Genomic DNA, 27,622 nt, shown 5'->3' with positions numbered 1-27,622 from the left:
ACCAATAATTAACAAGGCAAGATTAAAAAGATTGATTAAAAGTACTCATAACTAGGAGAACTCCCACAAGTTTCCCACAAACGATAATTCCCACAAGTTTCTGACAAGACAACAAACAAACAAAAAACAACCCTAGATTTTCTCACAATCATTCGACAAAATAGCCACATCAGTTCACTTAGCTTTTTGAAAGATTAAGAAGATTTTTTGACCAGATTTCTTCTCAGCTTAACAGCCCATTATAGCACAATTGAAGACAAAGTTATTACTACTTTTCCAGCCAATCCTCATCCACTGTGGTGGCCCTTCGCTAGGGACCCATGAATATATCTCTATATATCTATTCTGGGTATCTCTAGGACCACAAATGATGACGACACGATTCCCACATCCTCTAAATGCAATACCCCAACCATCCCTACTGTGTGCTATTTCAGGCAACCTTCCAATAGCAACCCATTCTTTGTTCTTCTTGCTATATATCTTCAGTTCCATTGCTGCACAATCAGCAGCATATAACTCATTGCTTGCCACTGCAAGCAGCGGCGGAGCCATTCCAGGTCCGCCACCACCAGGTGACATGTTGGGAATTTCAGTCCACTTTTGGGTATCCAGATCATACTCTTCTCCACATGTCAACGGATTTGAATCATTACTGCTAATCCCTCCTATTACATAAAACTTACCATCCATAAAGACCCCAGAACTCAATTTCCGCGGCTTAATCATACTAGGAAGTGTCTTCCAAGTCCCTGTCTCACTGTCGTAACTTTCTACCGCATCCATGATCTTTCCATTTCGATCCACACCACCTGCAAAGATTGCAATATTCTTAAAACTGGCCGACCCAAGCAACCATCTGGGTTCATTCATTGGCAGCCCTTGTGACCATGAATTTGTTAATAAACTGTACTTGTAGATACCCGGACCAAGCATATCATTTCCTATAACCAGCAGGTCTGTGCCAACTGCCATGGACTCTTTATCCGAGAACTGGAAGCCTAAGTCAGTATCCATCATGGGTAGATTCATCCATTTCTCATTGACAGGATCAAAAGCTTCCCACTTCAATGGGTCACAAGAAAAATAGACCCAATGTTCAATTACTTGATGAACGCTTCTTAGCCTATAAAGTTCACCACTTCTAATGAGCTCACGAAAACTCCGGTTTAGTGACGCGATGCGAGCATAGTTGTATCTTGGCAGGCACATGAGACTTTTCATTGTGAGGTCACGACCGATGACATGGATCAACGAACTCATATCCAAACCTTGTTCCGTTTCCTTGATCACCTACAAGATTACAGTCATATTAAGCACCTTGAGCATGCATATTATGATAATCGACACCATTTTAAGGAAAAACTAACGAACTTGTATAGTTACATAATAATAATAATAATCCACATCTATTCTGTTTTAAAATTTAAGGTAACTATTAGTATGCTTGTTTGTTGAACTCTAAAAAATAATAGTTTATAAAACAGAAAAAAGACCAATGTACTTGCAAAAATTACATGGATAACAATTCTAAACCTTATAAATAATAAAATTCCCTTTTCTACGATACAGAATGTGATTTGGTATATTGCTTGTAATTAATTCAACGGGAATGACCCAAACAGTGAGTTGCAAAAGAAAAACCATATCTTGCTAATTAGAAATGGAATGAGTTAAGTTACCAAAATTAGGTTAGGACAAATTACTGCAAATAAGAACGCCTCAAAGTATATAACTTTAATCAAAATCCGCCATTTCCATTAAAGAATTAATTTTTAACAACAAAATACAATCTTAACTGATGCTAGATTATTGAATAAAAACAAAGGTTGGTATCGACGAAGAAGTTTCAATGCAGGTGAGTTACTCAATAATGAAATTCATGTTCGGTGTTGATGTTTAAGTTTTAATGCGGATAAAGAGTTCACTACCTAGGTTCAATTGTCACTGAAGAACAAATGTTCACTAGTAAAGATTTGTGTCAGTTCCAAGTAGTGCGCACACCATGTTCCAGTACAATTACAAGATTTTGAAGACAGATGCGGATACGATCACAAGAACTTGTACTATGTTTTCCTTGTAACTAAAGAGAATAGTTTTTCATGACTCATTATGTTCGTTCTTATTGCTTCTAAAACCTTAGAATTAACAATTTAGATTGATTTTAGTTGTACAACTAAATTGAATGTTGGTGGAGAGCCCCCTAAGTATTGTAATAATATCTAATGGGATGTGTGCTTGTAGTTATACTTTGAGGCTTGAGGTGAAATGTTTTTATTATTGTGCTAATGATTAGTGTTCTTACTTTTCTTTGTATGTTTAAGTGTATATTAATAAATGTGATTTCACATTTATTAGCAATCATGGTGTCCATGTTGGTTCTTGAGTAAACAAATCAGAAGACACATATGTACTTGTAAAAGTTAAATGGTAAAAAAAAAATCTAAACCATACAAAATGATATTGTAAATTATAAAATTCCTTTTTCTACCATACAAATTGTGATTTAGCGTATAGCTTGTAATTAATTTAATGAGCATGCTACAAGAATGCTTTGCAAGGAAATTTAAATCTAACTAATTAGAACCAGAACGGGCTAAGTTACCAAAATTAAGTGGGGACAAAATAGAGTAAATAAGATACAATCACAAAAACTTATACTTTGTTTTCCTGATAACTAAATAGAATAGTTTTTCATGACACAATATGTTCTTAGGAACAATGGTTCTTATTGGTTTTAAAACCTTAGAATTAACAGTTTAGATTGATTCTAGTTGTACAACCAACTTGCATGTTGGTGTAGAGCCCCCTAAGTATTGTAATAATCTTTAATGAGATGTGTGCTTGTAGTTATGCAATTCCTATTGAGAGAGATATACTTTGAGGCATAAAGTGAATTGTGTTTTTTCTTTTATTGTGTTATTATTTAGTTTTTTATAGTTTTTTGTAAGTTTGAGTATATATTATAATGTGATTTCACGGTTCATAGCAAGTGTAGGTCCCTTTTCGCGGAGGATTACGAACCTAAACCTTGTTATACAAACCTACTAGCGAGTGCGGAATCCAAGCTAGCAAGCAAACCGAGTTAGTAGCAAGTAGAGAAACAAACACACAAAGATTCACCGATTAACACTAGTCGTATTAATGCAATGAGGGTTTCGGTTACAAGCTCAATGTTTACAGAAGTGTTCTATAAACTCTCTAAGTGTGTGAGTGAGTTCTGGGCAGAATGCTCTCTAAGCTTCTATCTCTCGGGTGTGTGGGAATGGCAGAACTCTAGAACTCTCAACACATGCATGGGTATATATACCCAGCTCAGCAGGTCTGCTCGAAGGATTCGACAGATGGTCCGAAGGATCATCTGTCGACCACATGTTACACGAAAGATCAGCATGCACCTCGAAGGATCATCCTTCGAGGTCTAATGGTCGAACCATGATCGAACCATATCTTTCGATCACCTCGAAGGATCAGGTGTATCCTTCGAGGCTATCCTTCGATCAGAACATGTTTCAACTGTTGACTAAGTTAAACCGGAGGATGGTTGACTTGGTCAACTTACAACACAAATCAGGACATCGTTACATACAGACCGAATACAGACAAAGTACAGACACAAGTGCACCAACAAACTCCCCCTTGGCTGTAGCTTTGTCTTTGATCTCTAAGCTTTGTCTTGTTCTTCTAAAAGTGTAGACTCGTCTTGAACTTCGACGGTCTTTGGTCTTCAAGTCTTCAAGACTCTGATGTCCTATCATGTCTTCAATGTCGGAGGATCTTCAAAGTCTTCACGTCTTGAAAGCAGAGAGTGTATCAACAAACTACCCGTATCATGTAGAAAGTGTGTTGACAAACTCCCCCTTAACATAAGCTCCCCCTTGAGTTATGCTCGTGAAAAGACTTTATCTTTATGAAGTGAGATCCTTGTGGTGTTGATGATGGCCACCGGCAACTCGATCATCTTCATTCATTGAGCGCCTTCTCGTCGTGTCTTCATTCCAAAGCTCGTCATCGACCATGTTCTCCTAGCCTTTAGAATCTGCACATGCAAGAAATCTAAACGCGTAATGAGAACAACTGCTTGGAATATAGTATAAACAAATGACACACGAATGACCATGTCATAATCAAACACCGTCCGACAGTTTGAAAGTTTAATAAATTTGTCAATTTTAGTTTAACTTTCATAACTTGCAAATTTCTGACCGTTTATGAAGATTTAGTCAACTCGGTTTTCGTTCAGGTTTCAGGTAACGAAGACTTGAGCTCCAACATCGTACAATCGAAACTAAAGTAGAAATAAAATCTTTTTGGCTTTTATAAAGTTTATATTAAAACACACCTAAAATCTTTTTGGTATTTTTGAAATTAAAGGACAACAATTTTAAATCTTTTGAGTGTTATCAAACGACATCACCGCTAATGTCGTACTGATATGCACCAAACGACGAAACTGTTTAAAAGAAACACAATAAAAGTTAAGCAGTAATTAAATATATACAAACATTCTTTTTGCGAGTTTCGAGGGTAAGAGAATCATATCAGTGTACGGTCATGCCAAAACACTCTTGTTGTTCAGTTAGTTAACATTAAGATAAGCATCCTATAACAATTATCGGTATTGTTGTCCACTTAAACTCAACTTATCAGATGTAATCATGTTTAGAGGATACGTTAATGTATGATTTATACTTACTGACCGGTGTTCATCCACATCACGACACATTCCCGTATCAAGGTATGCACGAGAGTTCATCTTACCGGTGAGTATACCGAATATCATCTGTTTGACCGTATAAATTGTGAGATACTCACTTATTTTGATTTGAAAACAAGTCCTTTGTGATATAATCACTTATTGATGAGGAACTTGATTTTCGTATGCATGAGGGCACAGGTGCAAGTCCGTGAACAGGTCAGTACTTCCGTACAGCAGAGAGACGAACTTGACACCCGGATAAATGTGATATTTTATCACTTATTTGATTTGGACATGTGATTGTTTATCACTTATTGAGGTCGAATGCAATATGCAATATGTACACGTATGTATAGTATCATGGAAGATCTAGACTTGCGTCCCCGTTATTTTTCGGTAAAAGATACAACCATGATACCCAGATGATAAGCAGCATAAAGACCGAATATCTCAGAACCTCGGCAATCTATCAAACGAAATTTCGGTACTAAGACCATATGCCAATGAATGGTTCCCACCTGGTCTTCAGTCGATTAAGATTTATATCACCCTGCACACTTTAAAATGATTGTGAGCCTACCGATACATCTTATATAGAGCTGCTTATCGTTTTTCATTTAAGGTTTAAAGAGGTTTGGATAGACCACTGATGTACTATCATTTTCTCTTTTGCTCGCCAGGAAACTCATTTTTGTTTTTCTATTGTTTTTGTGTTTTTGAATTTTTCGATGTTTTTGGATTTTCCGATTTTTGGATTTACTCCCCCTAAAATCAACAAACTAAGATAAATTTAAAAACACAAAGGTATTTACAAAAATGATTTTCCGATGTTGATTTTACTCTTGCTTGACCTTAATGCCGTTTACCAATAATAAAAAGTCAAATCTTGATTTGTCAAATGCTTTGGTAAATAAGTCGGCACGTTGGTCATCGGTGTGGACCTTAACAACATCGATTAGCCTTTTCTCAAAGCAATCACGTATGAAGTGATATTTGATTTCGATGTGTTTGGTCTTTGAATGCTGCACAGGATTTCTAGTGATATCTAAAGCAGCAGAATTATCAACGTAAATAGGAGTAGTTAGGAATTCAAAACCGTAGTCCCGCATCTGTTGTTGGATCCAAAGAACTTGGGAGCAACAACTTGAGGCAGCAATGTATTCAGCTTCGCATGTTGATGTAGCTACACACGTCTGCTTCTTGCACTGCCATGTGACTAGGCGATTTCCTAAAAACTGACATCCAGCCGTTGTGGACTTGCCGTCGATTTTACATCCGCCAAAATCAGAATCACTGAAGGCTACCAATTCAAAGTTATTATCCCTAGGGTACCACAGACCGGTGTCAGGGTACGCCTTCAAATAACGAAAAATCCTTTTAACAGCAGCAAGATGTGAGGCCTTCGGGTTAACTTGATATCTAGCAAGCAGGCACGTTGGGTACATTATGTCTGGCCTTGATGCTGTGAGGTACATGAGAGATCCGATCATGGCGCGATAGATAGAAGGGCTAACAGCTTCTCCCTTCAAGTCTGGAGTAATTCCGTGATTAGTTGGCAATGGGGTACCAATGGGCGTTGCATCAGACATCTGGAACCGGCTCAAGATGTCACCAACATATTTAGTCTGATGGATGAATATCCCAGACTCCGTTTGTTGTACTTGTAGGCCCAAGAAGAAGGTCATTTCCCCCATAGCACTCATCTCGAATTTATCCTGCATAATGCGCTCGAATTCCCTACACAAGACATCATTAGTAGAACCAAAAATAATGTCATCAACGTATACCTGTACCAGAAGAAGATCTCCATCTTGTTCTTTGATGAAGAGAGTACAGTCGATAAGACCTCTACGAAAACCGTTCTCCAGCAGATAGTGAGATAAGGTTGCATACCAAGCTCGTGGTGCTTGATGAAGACCATAAAGAGCTTTGTTGAGCAACCAAACCCGATCGGGATGGATAGGATCTTCAAAACCTGGAGGCTGTTCGACGTACACCTCTTCTTCAACCACACCATGTAAAAATGCACTTTTCACGTCCATCTGATAAACCTTGAATCCTTTGAAGGACGCATAGGCTAGAAAGATTCGAATTGCTTCGAGACGTGCCACTGGTGCATAGACTTCGTTGTAGTCGATCCCTTCAATCTGACGAAAACCTTGAACGACTAAACGAGCTTTGTTTCGGATAACAACTCCGCGGTCATCCTTTTTGCATTTGAAAACCCAACGGGTACCAATCTTCTTGTATCCAGGAGGTTTCTCTACGAGTTTCCAGACACCCAGCTTCTGGAATTGTTGCAGTTCTTCCTGCATTGCTTCAACCCAAGCATTATCTTTCAAGGCTTCTTTCCACGTTCTTGGTTCTTCTTGTGAGACATAACACGCGAAGGACCAGTCGTTTTGTTGCCCGGATTCTCGAATAGCTGCATACAAGCCTGCATTGTTGTTGTTTCGCAACATGTTTCTTGTTTGTACGCCACTTTGCACATTTCCAATGATGTTTTGTTGAGGATGGGTATTATGAATCCTTGTTTCTGGATTGTCTGGAACTGGAACATTTATACCCAGGTTGTTAAGATTAAGATCAACAACCAATTCAAGACCCGGAATTGACGAAGAGGATGATGCAGTAGTCTCAGCTGTTCTATGTGTTTCCACTGGAGGAGTACCCTCTGAAGTACCATGAACTGCTGTTGTAGGAGCTTCTTGATCTGCATCTAGAAATTCATCATCCTCTGAAGATTCGTTCAATTCGTTAGCATCATGAAAATCCTCATTGTTGAGAGTATTGTTGTTCACCGAAGAGGATGGTTCTTGATTCACAAGAATTGGACGAACCACCGGTGAAACTGTTGCATTGTCACTCTCGAAAAACATCCTAGCCGCAGCATTTTCTTCAACGGCTTCAACATTGATCGAATTGAAGAAGTCATCATACTCAAACATCCAAGGTTGACCCGGATTTTTGACTGGCAAGGTGTGCCTTTGTACTCTGACCTCAGACCATTCCTCGACCCTTTTAGTCTCTAGATTCCAGACTCGTAAGTTAGGGGTGGCATACCCAAGAAAGTATCCATCAATTGCTCTTGCCCCAAACTTTCCATTAGGATCGATGATTGTGCATGGAGCTCCAAACGGTTCTAGATAAGACAAATCTGGTTTCCGTTTCTGAAGAAGCTCAAAGCAGGTCTTGTTGTGTCTTTTGACTGTAAGGACTCTGTTCAATGTGTAACATGCAGAGGCCACAGCTTCAGTCCAGAATGGAATGGGTAGCTGCGACTCTACCAACATTGTCCTAGCAGTCTCGATCAATGTGCGGTTCTTACGTTCAGCGACACCATTCTGTTGAGGAGTATAAGCTGCACTAAACTCATGAAGAATACCCTTTGAAGTGCAAAACTCCGCCATGGAATGATTCTTAAATTCAGTACCATTGTCGCTACGTATCCGCCTAACCTTCAACTTATACAAATTCTCAATCTGAATGATCAAGTTTTTGATAATGCCAAAGGTTTCACTCTTGTGTGCCATGAACGCAACCCAAGAAAATCTTGAATAATCATCAGTAACCACGAGGCAGTATTGATCACCCCGAATACTCTTGTGCTTGACAGGACCGAACAAATCCATGTGCAAACGTTCAAGAGGAACTGCCACTGTGTTGATCTTCTTTGTAGGGTGCTTCTTCTTTGTTTGCTTTCCTTTCTGGCACGAAACACAGATGTCTTGAAGATGGAAATTTTTGAGGGGAACACCATTCACCAATTCATTTGAAACCAAATGATTCATTTTGCGTAAGTGAATGTGACCCATTCGTCTGTGCCAAGAGATAGTGTCTTTTTCTGTGGCTTTGGAAACGAAACAAGTTGCTTGTGCAGACGTAGTAATAGCCTGGCTCATGTCAAGGACGTACAAATCATTTATCCTTGGAGCCGACAAGAGAATCCATTCTTTTGGAATTTTGAAGCCGGGTTTCAGCACATAACATCCATTAGCATCAAAGTGTACTGAAAATTTCTTGTCACAAATTTGAGAAACACTAACAAGATTGTGATCAAGTTGTTGCACAAAATTGATCTTGTCAAAGCTGACAATCCCGTTAGATATCATTCCTTCACCCGTTATGTATCCACCTTTATCTCCAGCAAAAGCAACATAACCTCCTCTAATAGATTTAACGTCGTAGAGAAGCTTCATGTCGCCTGTCATGTGCCTGGATGCCCCACTATCAACAATCCAATGACTACTGATAGTTCCTCCTGAAGCACCCTGCACATGAACTCAAATGAATTAGTTGGAGATGGGGACCCAAGCCATTGTGGTCTTGGGTCTTCCATTTTCATCAATGACAATAACTTCTTGTCTTTGATGGTTGGTGAATTGTGATGGTCCCCCTGATTCAACAACCGTTTTTGGTTTCCAAGTCTGTTTGGTTTCACCAGTGTTTTTCTTTAAAATTTTAACTTCTTGATGATTTGAAGTTTTAGAATTTTCTGGTTTTACAACAACAGATTGTTTATGAACCACATCGGTTTTAATCGCTTTTTCAATTTTCTTGACCTGTTGCCGTTTCTGTTTCTTTTCCCTTTCTTTTACAAGTCGGGGATCTTGTTTTGTGGAAACAGATGGCTTACGGTCAGTCTTACCACGGGGATCATCAACCTTTCCTTTCTGCTTATGAAGATATGGGCAGTTTCTAATAATGTGCCCAATGGTTCCACACTCAAAACATGATCTTCGTTCTACAAACCCCGAAGAATCATGTGATCGTCTAGCCGATGATGTTGAACTTTGTGAACCCGAGGTACTAGGTTTTGAACTACTTGGTTCATTTCTTTTCTCGACAAAAGCTTTCTTGACAAAATCTAAGTTAGATTGATTTTCAAACTTCTCAATTTTGTCTGTTCCCGTCGATTTCACAAAGTTAACATTCTTCTTCTTCTTTTGGTTCGGCTTCTTTTGCACTGGAGCCGGTGCTTTACCTTTGGGTTTGGTGTGATTTTGCTGTGTTGGCACTGTTGGCAATTTCTTGTTGCCAAATTGCTTTCGAACTTCAGCCTTTGGGATTGGAGGACACTGGGTGACTGTAACTTTAGGTCCTGCCTTTCCCAAAAACTTACTCGTCGAATTTTCAAAGACTTTGCAGATTAAGGATTGATTAACATTCTTAATGGGAAAATCTTTGTCTGAGTAAATTTTATCATCACCAACTAGAGTGTACAGCAAATTCACACTCTCCGACTCCTTCTCAGACGAGGACTCAGTTGCAACAGTCTTAGCGGGTTTGACAGGGGGATCACATAGAATGTGATTCTCAAGAGGTATGTCCTCGTTTTTGGCTACCGCATCAGACTTTGCTGGGACAGTATCGTCAGATTCATCATCAGACGAATCAGCATCCTCAATCACAACTGGAGGATCTTGATTCTGTTCAGCACTCACAAATGTATCTGCTGACACATCTGAATCTAAGGATACTTCCTTTTGGTATCCGAGTCCTGCAGCAAACTCCTTAACATCTAGAGGCACAGTAGGTTCAAAGAAAACCCTGTCCTCTTCATCAGGCATGGCATCATAATTATGTCTCACTGGTGGTGGACACTTCTTGTAGCCAATGCATGTGACATCTCTCTTTTCCTTCTGAACGTCAATGATGTGATCTAACACATAGCTAGAACTCAAATAACTGTCTAGCTTGAGTTGGATCGCATCACTTTCGGTTTTCACACAAGCCATCTCTTTTTGCATACTCTCAAGGCGAGATATATACAAATTAATATCAGTTTGTTTTCTTGAAACCATTTTAGTCAGTTCAGTTTTATCCTTCTTTAATGTTTCAATTACTGACTTAAATTCTTTTTCATGGTTTTCATAAAACATGTTGGCTTCTGTGCATTTAGAGAGATCCACAGTCAACTTCTGATTGTGGAGAAAGGTCACATCATATTTTTCTTGCAAAGCGTCATGCTTACTTTGCAAGTCACTCAAATTCTCATTCACAGTAGTATGTTTGTCTTGCAAGTCAAACAAACTAGCTTGTAAAGCATCATGTTTGCCTTGCAACTCAGACATACTTTTCTCAAGATCAGCACATCTAGCATGCAACCTAGCACATTCATCACAATTAACAGCAGTGGGTTCATCGACACATACCTGACTTGATGAACCGTCGACATTAGCCATAAAGGCTGAATGGAGAGAAGACGAAGAGTAAGCAGCTTGATCCACCAGAATAGATCTTCTTTGAGTTTCTGCTACAGCTTCCCCCAAGAGTTCATCAATGTCAATATCATCCGAAACATTAGATGTCTCACCCACATGATCATCACCAGAGTTGGATGATTCTTCATCAACACTCCTGCTGTATCCAGAGGAGTCTTCATCTTCAGACGATTCATCACCACTGGCAGAAGATTCTCCACCATTGGTGTGAACCAGCTCCTTCACAATCTGAGCAAAACATGCTGTTCCATCAGGAGCATCACCACCAAACTGGATTGACCAGTCACAACCTTCATCCACCTGAACTGCAAGTGCTCGGTTGGTTTGGTTGTTGACAGGCACCAATGTACGATCATTGTTTCTGTTCTGCTGGTTGCCTTGGTTCCTGAAGGGGTTTTGATTCCCGTGCTGGGCTGGCTTTGTACATTCCCGTTTAAAGTGGCCCCGTTCACCACAGTTGAAGCACTTAACAGCTTGCTTATCGAACCCATACTTGGTGTCTCGCTTACTTTCCAAGCTGGTTCTTCCAGTACTTTCCATCCAATCCTTTGCTCTTCTCACAGCACTCGCAAAGGCCCACTTGATGTCCATCAAGTCCATCTCCTCCTTATCAATCTGCCTGTAATCTTCTTGTGTCAGATTAATGTTTCCAATCTGACCTTCTATCAACCCACAGTACGCGCTCACTACAGTGTTAAGCAGCTCCATGTGTTCCTTAGCTACTTCTACACTGATTTTAGAGAAGCTTGACGTGTCGAGCTGTACTGTACTTGACTTTGATTGTTGACCTGCAGCAGATGATGTTCCTCCATAACATGCATATTGAGGTTGTTGAGCAGGAGGAGGATGAGGTGGTTGTATTGGATTTCCATACAGATCTGTGGTTGGAGGCGGCTTTACAGGAACTTGCACTGGATTGCCATACATATCCGTGCTTGTGACAAACGCCGTTTGAAGTGGAGCATGTGATCCAGCTTTTGCAGATGAAGTAGTGGAGGTGCCATAATACATCTCTGGATTCTGTGGCACTGCAACTCTCTTTGCCTTTAACGTTTCTTCCTGATCCTTGTTCTCCAGAAGCTGCACGAAATCGTTGATATTTGTAGTTCTCAACGTTCCGTTGTACTTCAAGATTTCCAGGAAGTTATTCCATTGAGGAGGCAATGCATCGGCAAACTTCTTTACCACCTCTGTTGGAGTCGTTGTGACTTCAAAGTTTGTCAGCTCAGTAAGCAGGTGATAGAAACGGCTTGTCATATCTCCCAAGGACTCCTTATCCATACATGTGAAGCCATCGAATTCTTTCTTCAGTAGATCTCGTCGTAGTTGACGTGTGGCTTCATTACCTACTCCTCTTGTCTTCAATGCATCCCACAGCTTCTTCGTAGTCTTGAAACTGACGAACTGATGATAAATATCCTTGCTCAGTGCTTGAGTGAGAATAGCGTATGCTTTCTTTTCTAAGTCATACGTCTTCTTTTGATCCTCAGGAAGATCGGCAAATGTAGCTGTCGAAGAAGCAGCAACCTCGATAGTTTGATCGAATTCCGTAGTGAACCGCAACCACAACTCTGTATTTTGACCAAGAATGTACGTATGGAAACGATCAACCCATCCCGGATATTCATGAAGATGCATCAACTTTGGAGGCCTGTTCAAACTTCCGGTTTCACTTTCGCTTAGTAGAAGACTTTGAATACTCGGAGTTTGATTTGAAACAAACGCCCATTGACCAGCTGGAGTGGCGTTTGTTTGTGAGGATGTAGATACTGGCGATTCGGCCCATGATGGAGATTGACTGGTATTCATGTATTTTCCACTGTCTGGAGCCGGACTTCCCCACCAACTCGGATTCATGATAAATGAGCAAAATAAATGCTAAGTAAGAATGATCCGAAAGATAACACAACCGAAAGATCCTGGTCGAAAGATCTGAAATCACCGAAACTTGTTAGCAGTAAACTGACCACAGTCGAAAGATCGATTTATTGTTCGAAGGATCAACAGTATTCGAAAGATTACTGTTGACTCTCGAACAATGATTTCGAAAGATTCAAGAGCTCGAAGGATTCTCCTTTGAAAGATCCTTATCTTTCGAGCTAAATCCCTATCTTTCGGACAACAGATCTCGAAAGATTCACCAATACGAAGGATCCTAATCTTTCGGACACTAGTCTTTCGAAAAGATTCCTTTCTCGAAGGATATGTTTCAGACTTCGAAGGATGGGTCGAAGGATATTAATCTTTCGAGCCCTCCTTGGTCGAAAGATATCGAAGGATGATCTTTCGATGTCGAAAGATATCTTTCGAGAGCTCTGACACAAACTGATCTGATGTGAAAGGTTGGTGAAAAAGGTGATGGGGTTGGTGAAGTTGCTTTCGGCAGAAGAGATGTTTCTGCACAACTTTCCACCAACCTTTTGACTTTCAAAAATAATACCCAAAAAGGCAAAACCTTATCCTCAAGTCCAGTCACCGGAAACACACCGGAATACCACCGGAAAACACAAAGTTTTCTAAAAACCAATTTTTATGTTACCCAACCCAACCTTGAACACTCCCGGTTAGTTTAGACACGTTTTTACTCAAAGAAAAAGCAAGAAAACCAGTAAAAACAGGTGCAAAACCAAGTGTTTCAACACACCACAACTTGTAAAAACCCGGTTTTAAACAAGGTTAAGAGCGAGGCTCTGATACCACTTGTAGGTCCCTTTTCGCGGAGGATTACGAACCTAAACCTTGTTATACAAACCTACTAGCGAGTGCGGAATCCAAGCTAGCAAGCAAACCGAGTTAGTAGCAAGTAGAGAAACAAACACACAAAGATTCACCGATTAACACTAGTCGTATTAATGCAATGAGGGTTTCGGTTACAAGCTCAATGTTTACAGAAGTGTTCTATAAACTCTCTAAGTGTGTGAGTGAGTTCTGGGCAGAATGCTCTCTAAGCTTCTATCTCTCGGGTGTGTGGGAATGGCAGAACTCTAGAACTCTCAACACATGCATGGGTATATATACCCAGCTCAGCAGGTCTGCTCGAAGGATTCGACAGATGGTCCGAAGGATCATCTGTCGACCACATGTTACACGAAAGATCAGCATGCACCTCGAAGGATCATCCTTCGAGGTCTAATGGTCGAACCATGATCGAACCATATCTTTCGATCACCTCGAAGGATCAGGTGTATCCTTCGAGGCTATCCTTCGATCAGAACATGTTTCAACTGTTGACTAAGTTAAACCGGAGGATGGTTGACTTGGTCAACTTACAACACAAATCAGGACATCGTTACATACAGACCGAATACAGACAAAGTACAGACACAAGTGCACCAACAGCAAGCAATCACGGTGACCTTGTCTGTTCTTTTGTAAGTAAATCATAAAAAAGCACTCATGTACTTGAAAAAGTTAATGATAACAAATCCGTACAAATTAGATTATAAAGTAAGAAATTCCTTTTTCAGTGATACAAAGTGTTATTTAGTGTATGGCATGTAGATAATTTACTGACCATGGCACAAAACAACGTGTTGCAAGGCAATTTATATCTATCTAATTGGAAATAAAATGCGCTAAGTTACATATAGTGAGGACAAAATAGAGTAAATAAGAATGTCTTATTAAATAGAATTAACTCAAAATCCGCCATTTTCATAATGAAATTTTCCACAATAAAATACAAATTTTAGTTGATGCTAGATTATCGAATAATATGGGTTGAATTTGAATATAAGAAACTTTTTTCTCAAAATATTTTAATATAACTATTCTCTTTTTTCTTTATTAATCATATAGGATACAGAGAGAATGAGGAAAGTGTTGACCATTGTTTGTGTAAAGTTATCACTCCTCTACTTTGTCAAGTGTATTTCAGTTTAACTTCATTTAACTTTTATATGTGCTTTTTGAATATTATATTTCGCATATGCATTAATGTATATGTTTTCCCCAAACCAAAAAAAACACACAAAAAACGATGTAAGTTTTTTTTTTCAAATTCTGTTCGTTATTACTTTTTTTTCTGTTCAATACCTCACATTTTGTAAAAAGAAAAAATATATATAGGCACAAGAAAATATTTTAATTATACAACTAAATGTGATATGTATAAATAAGTTTTATAGTCTTTGAACCAAGAGTTCTATTTTTTTCTAAATCAGCAATTAGGAACTAGTTGAATATATAAAGCATAATAACACCTTTATAGGCAAAGGTAAGGACATAACAGAAGCACATTTTTCTTTTTATAATTTACTGGAACTATTGATATGCTTGTTGATCTATAATAGAAGCTAAAAATCTGAAAAATGTTCTTCTAAACATTATTAGAAAAGACAAATTTAAAGCGTAATAATGTAAATTAGCTAGTTTATTCACACTACAAAAAGTAATTCATTCAATCGAAATGATATAGAATTTGATTGTTAATCAAAACTAGTTTATTTTATGGAAATGGACTAAAACAATGAGCCCACATTTACTTAATAACTTTGTAAAGCAACAAACAATACTAAAACACATAGTTTTTAATACTAAATCTTCTTTTTTAGTGGAATTTGAAATATGTAACTTACCGAATTGGATGATTTAAAATAGATTGAATAGCGAACCCGCCTTATAGAACTTCTCTGCCAAGCTCCGACAATGACTTTTGAGAATAAAAAAAGGATTGAACTTAAATTTGAGAACTATGATAGTTTAATAAATTTATTTGAGATTATATAGGACTTAGAGAGAGAAATCAATTTGGAGAGAGAAAAAATACATTTAATTTTAGAGAGAGAAAAGATATATAATATTTAGAGAAAGAAAAAGTATATAATAATTTAAAGAAAGAAACAGAAAAATATACACACATGGTACACGCCAATAATCAACTCACTTTTTTTCTCTCTTGGTCCCTCAACTTTGGTAATGATATGTCTAGCCCTTAACTTTAATATTGTTTTCCTTACTTATTTTTTATTATTTACTCTATTTTTTTCTTTTTCTAGCCTTTCACATTAATAAGGTTTTTTTTTTAATTTTCATTATACACTTAAATATAATTTTCTTTCTTTATTTTTCAACTATGGTTAATATAATTTTAATATTTACACGTGGTACACTCCAAGTTAAAATTGAAAAGGCAGCTTTTATTCTTTTAGTCGACTTTCTTTCTGGTTACAGTAGATTTTTTAAGAATAAGAAAGGATTTAATTTGGATATGAAAATATGATAGTTTAATATAATTATTTATTATGGAAATAATAGATGAAAATAGACAAAAACACATATAGAATTTAGAGAGAGAAAATGCGTATTTAATTTTAAAGAGAAAAAGGCATATAACGTTTAGAGAGAGAAAAAAATATATACGATTTAAAGAGATATATAAAAGTGTAACAGTTGCCTTAAATTTAGCATTCTCATATTTATCATGTGTCCAATATTTTATTTTTATTTCATACATCGACTTTTTTAAGGAATAAATTAGTTAATAGTAACCAAGTTTTTTCAAAAGTTCAAGCACGGTCATTCAAAGTTTTTTTTATTACTCTAAATTCACTCAACTTTACAATGCTATATATTTTTTATAAATGTTTGTTTGTTTCTATATTAAGTAAAATACTAATCAAATATATATAAATCTCTCTTACTAATATGTGAAAAAAAAAATTTGAACTTGAAGTAGGAGATAATAGCCAAGAGAAAAAGGATTCTCTCAAAAAAATTTAACAGCAAAGGGGCATAAATAGATACAAGACCCAACAAGAAAATCCTAGCCTAGGTCGAGAAACAAGAAACTACATCGATATAAAATTGGATTTTTAAGCCACTCAAACCAACTAGTTTCAACCTTATGGTTCCTATCCATGAACCACAAAAAAAAAAGAAACTAACAATAGAATAAAAATGCAATCTTTGTTGTTCTGCGTTCTCCAAAAAACCAACCTAAGTCACCTACAAAATTTTCCTTCAATACAACGAGTCCACAAAATTTGAAAAATGCCCTTATCAAACAGAAGAGGGGAGAGCATATCCAACTACCTAGAAATCAATCTCCAAGTATTCACTACATTAGCACAATCAGTTAAAAATATGATCCAAAGTCTCCACATGATTAGAAAAACGAAGCCATGAAAAGATGGAATATCCAAAATGTTGTTGCTAAAATTAACTTTTGTAGGTAATCACTCCACTAGGATCCGCCATGCCATAATGTTAACTCCTCTAGGAACAAATCTAATGTCACACCCCCAAATTACCACCTAGGGCGTGTCCCTAATGGAGGTGTAACGATTCAACAAAGAGCCACCAATCATATCAAACACAAGTAATAATGTATTAAAATACCCAATTGAAAGAAATGTATCGTTTGAAAAGTTAAGCCAAAACCAAAGTACTGAGCGGAAGCATAAATGTATAAGTGTATAAATGTATCAAAACCAAATCGAGATAACTGTTTAATTATGACCACAACCACTCCAGCAGCATCAGACAGCAAGCTCCCAAGTTCCTTCAATAATTACCTACAAGCATGTAAACAAGTGTGTCAGACTACGCTGGTGAGTTCAAGGTTTGTGTTTTGTTTACCAAGTTGTGTTACCGATCATGTGAGTAAAACGGTTTACAAGATGATATGTTGTTTGTTGTTATGATATTTCGATGTTGTTATTACTCGATTACCGAATGGCCATATGATATGTGATTGCCAACCCCAATGCCTCTATCAAAGCATTGGTCATGTTTTAAGGTAATTAGTTCACGCCCGTTCTCCTCGAACGTCGTGAGGGTGCCAAACCTAATAGCGCTATCAACTAATAACCCCCGTTGCCCTACAAGCAACGACCCGGTAGATGTAGTGGTCTTACAATGATAGAAAACTGAGTACAATAACCAACATCCCATTACCCATGCATTCCTCATCGGAACGTTACCCGTTATCCCTTCACTGGGATCCATGCTTGAGAAAAAGCAATGAACTCACCTTAGGTTTGCTCGGTTAGACAAGTTACTCGTTAAATAAGTTCAATACTCACAACCTAGAAGAGTGTTTGGTAATGATCAGTTTTACAGTTTGTTTACACATAGATCACATCAGTGGTTGTCACGTATGGCACGTATAACAGTTAAGCAACAATTCAAGCAAGAACAATGATTATTCAAACAGTTGATCCAATAGTACATAGTATCGAGTAGCCCAATCAAGTTACAAGGTCCGATCCAATCAACAATCCCAATCCCACATTCAACATTCACATTGCACAAGTAGAGTTCACACATCATCATATGAACAGTCATTCATGAGATTCAGCAGTAACATATGCTATACTATCATATAATTATCACACATGTGCTAACAACTTTGTAAATCGTAGTCATGCTTCATATTCTACTATCCACATGCTGTTAACATACAATTCACATTCATTAATACATAATCAAGTCCTCAATATATATCAACATGTAACTGTTCGATCCGTGTTCACTTAGGTGTGTGATTAAAATCAAAGTGTGTGGTTTGTTTTGTGTTCATGGGTTAGTAACCCATGTGCGACCCACACCATCGGCCCACTGTACCCACTTAGATTATTTGTATTTGGATCGAGGCCCGGCGAAAGGGTACAACCCAGCAGACCTCGCAGCCCAAGATACTCGATGTGAGTATTGTGGCCCAATTATAACAATTTAACATAAAATATAACACTACTGGACTTGTACCCAACTATCGGCCCAAGACAGCATACTGCATACTCAGGTGGTGGCCCAACAGCCTGTACTCAACCACCCGAGTCCAACGTCTACGGCCCACAGCAAGATCGTGTAGACCACATTCGTCCGAACCATTAAAAGGGGTGTGCGGCTCCCTTATGGGCATGTGGTCCAGCATCGTTATGTGCCCAGAAATGCGTATTCCAAATGATTAAAATCATAAGCTCTACTTCAAGCAATCATCACTAATTTATATATGAGAATCCTAGTTCGCTTATACCTGAATCAAATCACATGGATCACGTTTCATCCTATTCAGCCGATCCGAATCATGTATACTAATTAACGATTCATGCCTTAGTAACTTCTGGATTCATGTCACTCTATTACATCAAGCCAATTCTAAATCATCTATGTTACTACAACACACAGGTCATACGGTTGCAAGGTAATCATGTTTCAAGCATTAATTCGTTATAATATTCCCCTATCATCATCTATTATTGTTACAGCCCATATACCAAGCCTTATTAATCATGCACATGATCCCTAACTCACTTATCAACCCTAACCATCACATATCCAATTCATACATTAAATACATACGTTAGCATGTTTCTTGATCATCCAGCAGATCATGTCACAACCAAGGTCACATACAATTTTCACATCATCATTCAACGTTATTTCACATATCAATCAACAAGCCTTTCTTTACTATCTAAATATTCATAACACACATAACAATATCACACAACATAAAAGTCAATCATTGAGAAACACTAACCAGGAACCTGGTTGACTAAGATGTTATCTCGAACAGGAGGGGGGGTCTCCACAGAACTCGTGCGATCAGGGAATCAGAGATGAGGAGGGGTAGGGTTTGTTTACTGATGTCGCAATCAAGGAAGGAGAAGCAGGGGTTGTTTGAGTTTTAAACTGATCATGAAACGAATTAGAGTGTAATTCGTATACATGCACCCATATGGATAAGGAAGTGGTCGGTTACCCTTGCTAAGCCCAAAACAGTAAGGATTCAATTAATTATGCTACTGGGCCAAGTTCAATAATACACCACACGATTACAACCTAACTTGTTGGGCTAACTAACAAGTATAATGATACTAGTAAGATATAAGTATTGGCCCAATATACACTACCTAACAAATTCCGAATTCCAACAGGTTATATAACCGGGTTAATTAGGTCACAAGATTTAAACGTCACTAACCGTGAAGGTTCGGGTTGTCACATCATCCCCAACTTGAAGGAAATTTCGTCTCGAAATTGGCAACTAAGCACAGAGGAATGAAGTGATGAAAACTCTAATTAAACTATATGTAATACTACGCAAATAATAATCACAAATAAAAGTCAAGCATTACACGCAATCACTACTACGCAAATAATAATCACAAATAAAAATCAAGCATTACACGCAATCACTAAACATCCAAGTACTGCACAGGCACTACGTAAACCAAATTGTAAAAACAGGATTGCTAGGTCAGTTGGGTGCCACATCATCCCCAACTTGAAAGGGAATTTCGTCCCGAAATTCGCCAAGGATATCGAAAGTTAGTCCCACCGTTTGAACAATCGGGGATAACAGAGCTTCACCTGATCTTTGCGTTCTCCCACCTAACGATGTGGAAGTAAACCAGGTAACTCCTCAGAAGACACGTCAGAAAATTCACGAATAACTGGAAAATACTCTATCTTCCTTTCTTAAAGTGGCGAATCGGTGACAAGAGCTAGTATAGCAGAGTAGCCCTTCCGTAGACACTTCTGGGCTTTCACGACTGAGACAATGCCAACAATGGCACCACTACGATGATCTTAAACTGATAAGGATTTCCCCACTGGGGAGAGGGAACGCACGATTTTCTTTTTGCAGAGAATTTTCTGCTTGATACATAGATAACCAAGTCCATGTCAATGACCATGTCAAAACTTACAAGAGTATTGGGAAGTAGGTCAATGTCGAACACTTGACCCACGAGATCAAGTTTACAACCAAAAAGAACATGAGAAGCTTCTATCGATTTACTATCAGTCAGTTCTACTACATGCTTATTTACAAGAAAGGTGGAAGTCAGTCCTAACTAATGACTGAACCCTAAGGCACAAAACTCCAATCGAAACAAGAGTCAAATAAAACAGAAGCAGAAAAAGATCATTCAAAGAAGACTTACCGGTCTCAACATTGCCATCATTGCGAGTCTCCCCCAGCGCCAATAGTAAATACTCTTCCACGTGCTCCGTTCCCACCATTGTTCCCATTGTTGCCGCTCCCAGTATTGTTGTTGTTGCCAGCATTCTGATTAAGCTGAGGGCAATCCCTCTTAAAATGACCCTCATCACCACACTGAAAGCACCCCTTTTGATTTCCCTGGTTCTGTTGAGACTGTTGCCCTTGTTGTCTCTGATTCGGCTGAGTCTGCTACTGCTGCTGCTTTGGCTGAGGAGCCCTACAATCCTTGGCCTCATGGCCTACCTTGTCGCACCTGCGACAAACTCGATCACACTGCCCATAATGATGAAACCCACATTTGCTACACTGAGGCTTCTTTCCCACATAAGGTCTCTGATTTTGATTCACTGAGGATGATTGGCTAAAGCTGCGAGTACTGCCAGTATCTGTCTTCTTTTGGGGCTGAACCGAGTTGGACGCCTTGTCCATATCACCCCACTTGCGTTTGCCATCAGTGACGGGAGTAGTGGCTGTGGTGGTGGCAGTAGTAGCTTTAGACACACGCGGTGGCAGTGAGTTGCTTTCCACCTCCTGATCAATAATCTTGTGAGTCAACCGGACAATCTGGGTTAAGTTATTGAGGTTTGCAGCAGTAACCAAACCCTTCACTCGTGGAGGTAACCCCTTGACGAATAACTCGATCCTTCGTGACATAGGTCGAGACAAATTCGGACACAAGTCAGCCAGCTCATACGATCGCTTCACATACACTTCAACCTCAGACCCCACCAGTTTCAGGTCATAATACTCGTTCTCTAGCTTCTGTATCTCATCGCGAGGACAGTACTCCTCCCTCATTAATTCCTTGAAGTCATCCTAAGTAGTAGCGTTTGCTGCATCAATACCCAGCAGCTGAACCTGGGCATTGCACCAGGTTAAGGCACCATCCTCAAGCGTGCCTGTCGCATACTTCACGCGGTCCCCCACAGGACAGTTGCACATAGCAAACACTGACTCAGCTTTCTCGAACCACCTCAATACTCCCACAGCCCCTTCCGTCCCACTGAAGGTCTGTGGCTTACAATCCATAAACACCTTGAACGTACAGGCAGGCTGGTTGTTTGGGTGCGCAGCTTGGTAGGCTGCCAGAGCCTCAGCCACACGTGTGTTTATCAGATTTGTTAACTCGGCCTGAGTCATGTTGATGCTACCACGTCCGTGTCCTCTTCCACTCATGTTTCTATATATGGAAATGAACTAATTCAGGTGTCGAAAACGAGGAAGGTGCTCAGGTTTATCACGTTAAGAACGATTAACTACCATGTTAATACACAGACAGGGAAGAACCCCTCTTACATTCGTTAAGCCTCATTGGGATTTGCATGCACCACGCGTTATTATTATGTGTGCACCCATGATAATAAGGCGGTTTGCATGCTCCTCTCAATGCTTCTTAACTTATGTTTGAAGTTTCTCCCACCCCAATCAACACAAAATATGCACTACCAACAAGATTAGGATTTACTAGATGCAAGTGTTATGTTACACTATCAATGTGTCATGATGCCTACCATGTCGTATCGTGCATGCTATAAATATAGTTACGTTTACTAGGCATATAAAGCATAAGCTAACGAGGAACGAACCTTGCAGTCTGAAGTTGAGTGTCATGGTCATCGTTTGGATCAATTCGGTTATAGTCTGGTTTTATGAAAACATTTTTAAAACCGAGTTCTCTATAACCAGTGGCTCTGATACCAAACTGTCACACCCCCAAATTACCACCTAGGGCGTGTCCCTAATGGAGGTGTAACGATTCAACAAAGAGCCACCAATCATATCAAACACAAGTAATAATGTATTAAAATACCCAATTGAAAGAAATGTATCGTTTGAAAAGTTAAGCCAAAACCAAAGTACTGAGCGGAAGCATAAATGTATAAGTGTATAAATGTATCAAAACCAAATCGAGATAACTGTTTAATTATGACCACAACCACTCCAGCAGCATCAGACAGCAAGCTCCCAAGTTCCTTCAATAATTACCTACAAGCATGTAAACAAGTGTGTCAGACTACGCTGGTGAGTTCAAGGTTTGTGTTTTGTTTACCAAGTTGTGTTACCGATCATGTGAGTAAAACGGTTTACAAGACGATATGTTGTTTGTTGTTATGATGTTTCGATGTTGTTATTACTCGATTACCGAATGGCCATATGATATGTGATTGCCAACCCCAATGCCTCTATCAAAGCATTGGTCATGTTTTAAGGTAATTAGTTCACGCCCGTTCTCCTCGAACGTCGTGAGGGTGCCAAACCTAATAGCGCTATCAACTAATAACCCCCGTTGCCCTACAAGCAACGACCCGGTAGATGTAGTGGTCTTACAATGATAGAAAACTGAGTACAATAACCAACATCCCATTACCCATGCATTCCTCATCGGAACGTTACCCGTTATCCCTTCACTGGGATCCATGCTTGAGAAAAAGCAATGAACTCACCTTAGGTTTGCTCGGTTAGACAAGTTACTCGTTAAATAAGTTCAATACTCACAACCTAGAAGAGTGTTTGGTAATGATCAGTTTTACAGTTTGTTTACACATAGATCACATCAGTGGTTGTCACGTATGGCACGTATAACAGTTAAGCAACAATTCAAGCAAGAACAATGATTATTCAAACAGTTGATCCAATAGTACATAGTATCGAGTAGCCCAATCAAGTTACAAGGTCCGATCCAATCAACAATCCCAATCCCACATTCAACATTCACATTGCACAAGTAGAGTTCACACATCATCATATGAACAGTCATTCATGAGATTCAGCAGTAACATATGCTATACTATCATATAATTATCACACATGTGCTAACAACTTTGTAAATCGTAGTCATGCTTCATATTCTACTATCCACATGCTGTTAACATACAATTCACATTCATTAATACATAATCAAGTCCTCAATATATATCAACATGTAACTGTTCGATCCGTGTTCACTTAGGTGTGTGATTAAAATCAAAGTGTGTGGTTTGTTTTGTGTTCATGGGTTAGTAACCCATGTGCGACCCACACCATCGGCCCACTGTACCCACTTAGATTATTTGTATTTGGATCGAGGCCCGGCGAAAGGGTACAACCCAGCAGACCTCGCAGCCCAAGATACTCGATGTGAGTATTGTGGCCCAATTATAACAATTTAACATAAAATATAACACTACTGGACTTGTACCCAACTATCGGCCCAAGACAGCATACTGCATACTCAGGTGGTGGCCCAACAGCCTGTACTCAACCACCCGAGTCCAACGTCTACGGCCCACAGCAAGATCGTGTAGACCACATTCGTCCGAACCATTAAAAGGGGTGTGCGGCTCCCTTATGGGCATGTGGTCCAGCATCGTTATGTGCCCAGAAATGCGTATTCCAAATGATTAAAATCATAAGCTCTACTTCAAGCAATCATCACTAATTTATATATGAGAATCCTAGTTCGCTTATACCTGAATCAAATCACATGGATCACGTTTCATCCTATTCAGCCGATCCGAATCATGTATACTAATTAACGATTCATGCCTTAGTAACTTCTGGATTCATGTCACTCTATTACATCAAGCCAATTCTAAATCATCTATGTTACTACACCACACAGGTCATACGGTTGCAAGGTAATCATGTTTCAAGCATTAATTCGTTATAATATTCCCCTATCATCATCTATTATTGTTACAGCCCATATACCAAGCCTTATTAATCATGCACATGATCCCTAACTCACTTATCAACCCTAACCATCACATATCCAATTCATACATTAAATACATACGTTAGCATGTTTCTTGATCATCCAGCAGATCATGTCACAACCAAGGTCACATACAATTTTCACATCATTATTCAACGTTATTTCACATATCAATCAACAAGCCTTTCTTTACTATCTAAATATTCATAACACACATAACAATATCACACAACATAAAAGTCAATCATTGAGAAACACTAACCAGGAACCTGATTGACTAAGATGTTATCTCGAACAGGAGGGGGGGTCTCCACAGAACTCGTGCGATCAGGGAATCAGAGATGAGGAGGGGTAGGGTTTGTTTACTGATGTCGCAATCAAGGAAGGAGAAGCAGGGGTTGTTTGAGTTTTAAACTGATCATGAAACGAATTAGAGTGTAATTCGTATACATGCACCCATATGGATAAGGAAGTGGTCGGTTACCCTTGCTAAGCCCAAAACAGTAAGGATTCAATTAATTATGCTACTGGGCCAAGTTCAATAATACACCACACGATTACAACCTAACTTGTTGGGCTAACTAACAAGTATAATGATACTAGTAAGATATAAGTATTGGCCCAATATACACTACCTAACAAATTCCGAATTCCAACAGGTTATATAACCGGGTTAATTAGGTCACAAGATTTAAACGTCACTAACCGTGAAGGTTCGGGTTGTCACATCATCCCCAACTTGAAGGAAATTTCGTCTCGAAATTGGCAACTAAGCACAGAGGAATGAAGTGATGAAAACTCTAATTAAACTATATGTAATACTACGCAAATAATAATCACAAATAAAAGTCAAGCATTACACGCAATCACTACTACGCAAATAATAATCACAAATAAAAATCAAGCATTACACGCAATCACTAAACATCCAAGTACTGCACAGGCACTACGTAAACCAAATTGTAAAAACAGGATTGCTAGGTCAGTTGGGTGCCACATCATCCCCAACTTGAAAGGGAATTTCGTCCCGAAATTCGCCAAGGATATCGAAAGTTAGTCCCACCGTTTGAACAATCGGGGATAACAGAGCTTCACCTGATCTTTGCGTTCTCCCACCTAACGATGTGGAAGTAAACCAGGTAACTCCTCAGAAGACACGTCAGAAAATTCACGAATAACTGGAAAATACTCTATCTTCCTTTCTTAAAGTGGCGAATCGGTGACAAGAGCTAGTATAGCAGAGTAGCCCTTCCGTAGACACTTCTGGGCTTTCACGACTGAGACAATGCCAACAATGGCACCACTACGATGATCTTAAACTGATAAGGATTTCCCCACTGGGGAGAGGGAACGCACGATTTTCTTTTTGCAGAGAATTTTCTGCTTGATACATAGATAACCAAGTCCATGTCAATGACCATGTCAAAACTTACAAGAGTATTGGGAAGTAGGTCAATGTCGAACACTTGACCCACGAGATCAAGTTTACAACCAAAAAGAACATGAGAAGCTTCTATCGATTTACTATCAGTCAGTTCTACTACATGCTTATTTACAAGAAAGGTGGAAGTCAGTCCTAACTAATGACTGAACCCTAAGGCACAAAACTCCAATCGAAACAAGAGTCAAATAAAACAGAAGCAGAAAAAGATCATTCAAAGAAGACTTACCGGTCTCAACATTGCCATCATTGCGAGTCTCCCCCAGCGCCAATAGTAAATACTCTTCCACGTGCTCCGTTCCCACCATTGTTCCCATTGTTGCCGCTCCCAGTATTGTTGTTGTTGCCAGCATTCTGATTAAGCTGAGGGCAATCCCTCTTAAAATGACCCTCATCACCACACTGAAAGCACCCCTTTTGATTTCCCTGGTTCTGTTGAGACTGTTGCCCTTGTTGTCTCTGATTCGGCTGAGTCTGCTACTGCTGCTGCTTTGGCTGAGGAGCCCTACAATCCTTGGCCTCATGGCCTACCTTGTCGCACCTGCGACAAACTCGATCACACTGCCCATAATGATGAAACCCACATTTGCTACACTGAGGCTTCTTTCCCACATAAGGTCTCTGATTTTGATTCACTGAGGATGATTGGCTAAAGCTGCGAGTACTGCCAGTATCTGTCTTCTTTTGGGGCTGAACCGAGTTGGACGCCTTGTCCATATCACCCCACTTGCGTTTGCCATCAGTGACGGGAGTAGTGGCTGTGGTGGTGGCAGTAGTAGCTTTAGACACACGCGGTGGCAGTGAGTTGCTTTCCACCTCCTGATCAATAATCTTGTGAGTCAACCGGACAATCTGGGTTAAGTGAGACATAATTATGATGCCATGCCGGATGAGGAGGACAGGGTTTTCTTTGAACCATCTGTGCCTCTAGATGTGAAAGAGTTTGCTGCAGGACTCGGATACCAAAAGGAAGTATCCTCAGATTCAGATGTGTCAGCAGATACATTTGTAAGTGCTGAACAGAATCAAGATCCTCCAGTTGTGATTGAGGATGCTGATTCTTCTGATGATGAATCTGATGATGCTATCCCAGCAAAGTCTGATACGGTAGCCAAAAATGAGGACATACCTCTCGAGAATCACATTCTATGTGATCCCCCTGCAGAACCCGCTAAGACTGTTGCAGTCGAGTCCTCGTCTGAGAATGAGTCGGAGAGTGTGAACTTGCTGTACACTCTTGTTGGTGATGATAAAATTTACTCAGACAAAGATTTTCCCATTAAGAATGTTAATCAATCCTTAATCTGTAAAGTCTTTGAAAATTCGACAAGTAAGTTTTTGGGAAAGACAGGACCACGTGTTACAGTTACACAGTGTCCTCCTACTCCAAAGGCTGAAATTCTAAAACAATTTGGCAACAAGAAATTACCAACAGTGCCAAAACAGCAAAATCACACCAACCCCAAAGGAAAATCACCGGCTCAAGCCCAAAAGAAGCCGAATCAAAAGAAGAAGAAAAACGTTAACTTTGTGAAATCGACGGGAACGGATAAAATTGAGACTTTTGAAAACAAATCTAACTTAGATTTTGTCAAGAAAGCTATTATACAAA

General features: G+C 39.2%; 1 protein-coding gene across 1 annotated transcript; it reads right to left on the bottom strand.

The window, feature by feature from the left end:
* Positions 1-228: 228 nt before the first annotated feature.
* Positions 229-26,880, bottom strand: LOC110891690 (F-box/kelch-repeat protein SKIP11). Its single transcript, XM_035989292.1, has 2 exons — positions 26,563-26,880; positions 229-1,293 (listed from the first exon to the last, which is right to left on the bottom strand). Exons 1-2 carry the CDS (start codon positions 26,878-26,880, stop codon positions 229-231), a joined length of 1,383 nt encoding a protein of 460 aa, XP_035845185.1.
* Between the last annotated feature and the right edge of the window lie 742 nt (positions 26,881-27,622).

Source organism: Helianthus annuus, chromosome 4 (assembly GCF_002127325.2).
Source record: "Helianthus annuus cultivar XRQ/B chromosome 4, HanXRQr2.0-SUNRISE, whole genome shotgun sequence".
NCBI lineage: Eukaryota > Viridiplantae > Streptophyta > Magnoliopsida > Asterales > Asteraceae > Helianthus > Helianthus annuus.
Note: the sequence above shows the minus strand (reverse complement) of the source record. Positions and strands in the feature narration are given on the sequence as shown.

Coding starts and splice junctions, on each gene's coding strand:
- LOC110891690 (XM_035989292.1), bottom strand. CDS start 26,880: ATGTCTCACTTAACCCAGATTGTCCGGTTGACTCACAAGATTATTGAT. Junction 1,294..26,562: donor ATTATGGGCAGTGTGATCGA/GTTTGTCGCAGG, acceptor GTAATCTTGTAG/GTGATCAAGGAAACGGAACA.